This window comes from Phoca vitulina, unplaced genomic scaffold (genome assembly GCF_004348235.1).
Source record: "Phoca vitulina isolate PV1807 unplaced genomic scaffold, GSC_HSeal_1.0 scaffold1452, whole genome shotgun sequence".
In the NCBI taxonomy this organism is placed as follows: Eukaryota; Metazoa; Chordata; class Mammalia; order Carnivora; family Phocidae; genus Phoca; species Phoca vitulina.
Window position 1 is genome coordinate 1 of NW_022591139.1, and position 1,226 is coordinate 1,226.

The 1,226-nt window shown below is 51.2% G+C and overlaps 1 protein-coding gene across 1 annotated transcript; it reads left to right on the forward strand.

The window, feature by feature from the left end:
- Positions 1-4: 4 nt before the first annotated feature.
- Positions 5-1,000, forward strand: LOC116629556 (tubulin alpha-1C chain-like; the record flags this gene model as incomplete). The annotated part of the gene is made up of 1 exon (XM_032399814.1): positions 5-1,000. A coding segment is annotated over one exon (885 nt), but the record flags the coding sequence as incomplete, so codon positions are not given.
- Positions 1,001-1,226: the final 226 nt, after the last annotated feature.

Consider the following 1,226-nt stretch of genomic DNA (forward strand, 5'->3'; position numbering starts at 1 on the left):
GGAACGTCTCTCTGTCGATTATGGCAAGAAGTCCAAGCTGGAGTTCTCCATTTACCCAGCTCCCCAGGTTTCCACAGCTGTAGTTGAGCCCTACAACTCCATCCTCACTACCCACACCACCCTGGAGCACTCTGATTGTGCCTTCATGGTAGACAATGAGGCCATCTATGACATCTGTCGTAGAAACCTCGATATTGAACGCCCAACCTACACTAACCTTAACCGCCTTATTAGCCAGATTGTGTCCTCCATCACTGCTTCCCTCAGATTTGATGGAGCCCTGAATGTTGATCTGACAGAATTCCAGACCAACCTGGTGCCCTATCCCCGCATCCACTTCCCTCTGGCCACCTATGCCCCGGTCATCTCTGCTGAGAAAGCCTACCATGAACAGCTTACTGTAGCAGAGATCACCAACGCATGCTTTGAGCCAGCCAACCAGATGGTGAAATGTGACCCTCGGCATGGTAAATACATGGCTTGCTGCCTGTTGTACCGTGGCGACGTGGTTCCCAAAGATGTCAATGCTGCCATTGCCACCATCAAGACCAAGCGCAGCATCCAGTTTGTGGACTGGTGCCCCACTGGCTTCAAAGTGGGCATTAATTACCAGCCTCCCACTGTGGTGCCCGGTGGAGACCTGGCCAAAGTACAGCGAGCTGTGTGCATGCTGAGCAACACCACAGCCATCGCTGAGGCCTGGGCTCGCCTGGACCACAAGTTTGACCTGATGTATGCCAAGCGTGCCTTTGTTCACTGGTATGTGGGGGAGGGCATGGAGGAAGGAGAGTTTTCTGAGGCCCGTGAGGACATGGCTGCCCTTGAGAAGGATTATGAGGAGGTTGGAGCAGATAGTGCTGAGGGAGATGATGAGGGTGAAGAGTATTAACCTGTCTGCTACGATTTTGCACTCCGTTGTCTTGGGACTGTCTTATTTCTGTTCTGGAAGCTGTCTCTTGTGGCCCTAACTTGTCAATAAAAGTGATGTTTCTGTTTTAAATATCATGCTGCTTCTGTATCACAGTAAATACTAGCCCCACTTATTTAAGGCCAATTGGGGAGGGAGGAGGCTGGCAGAGGATCTGCCCAATCATTTGATGGACACGGCAGGTGGCTTCAGTGCCATGCACTGTGCTAAGTGGTTTGTCTGTTTCACTGCAGATCTGGATTGATGAGCGGTGACAGAATCATTGTAAGCAAGGCAACAGGCTCAGATGGGACTAGTG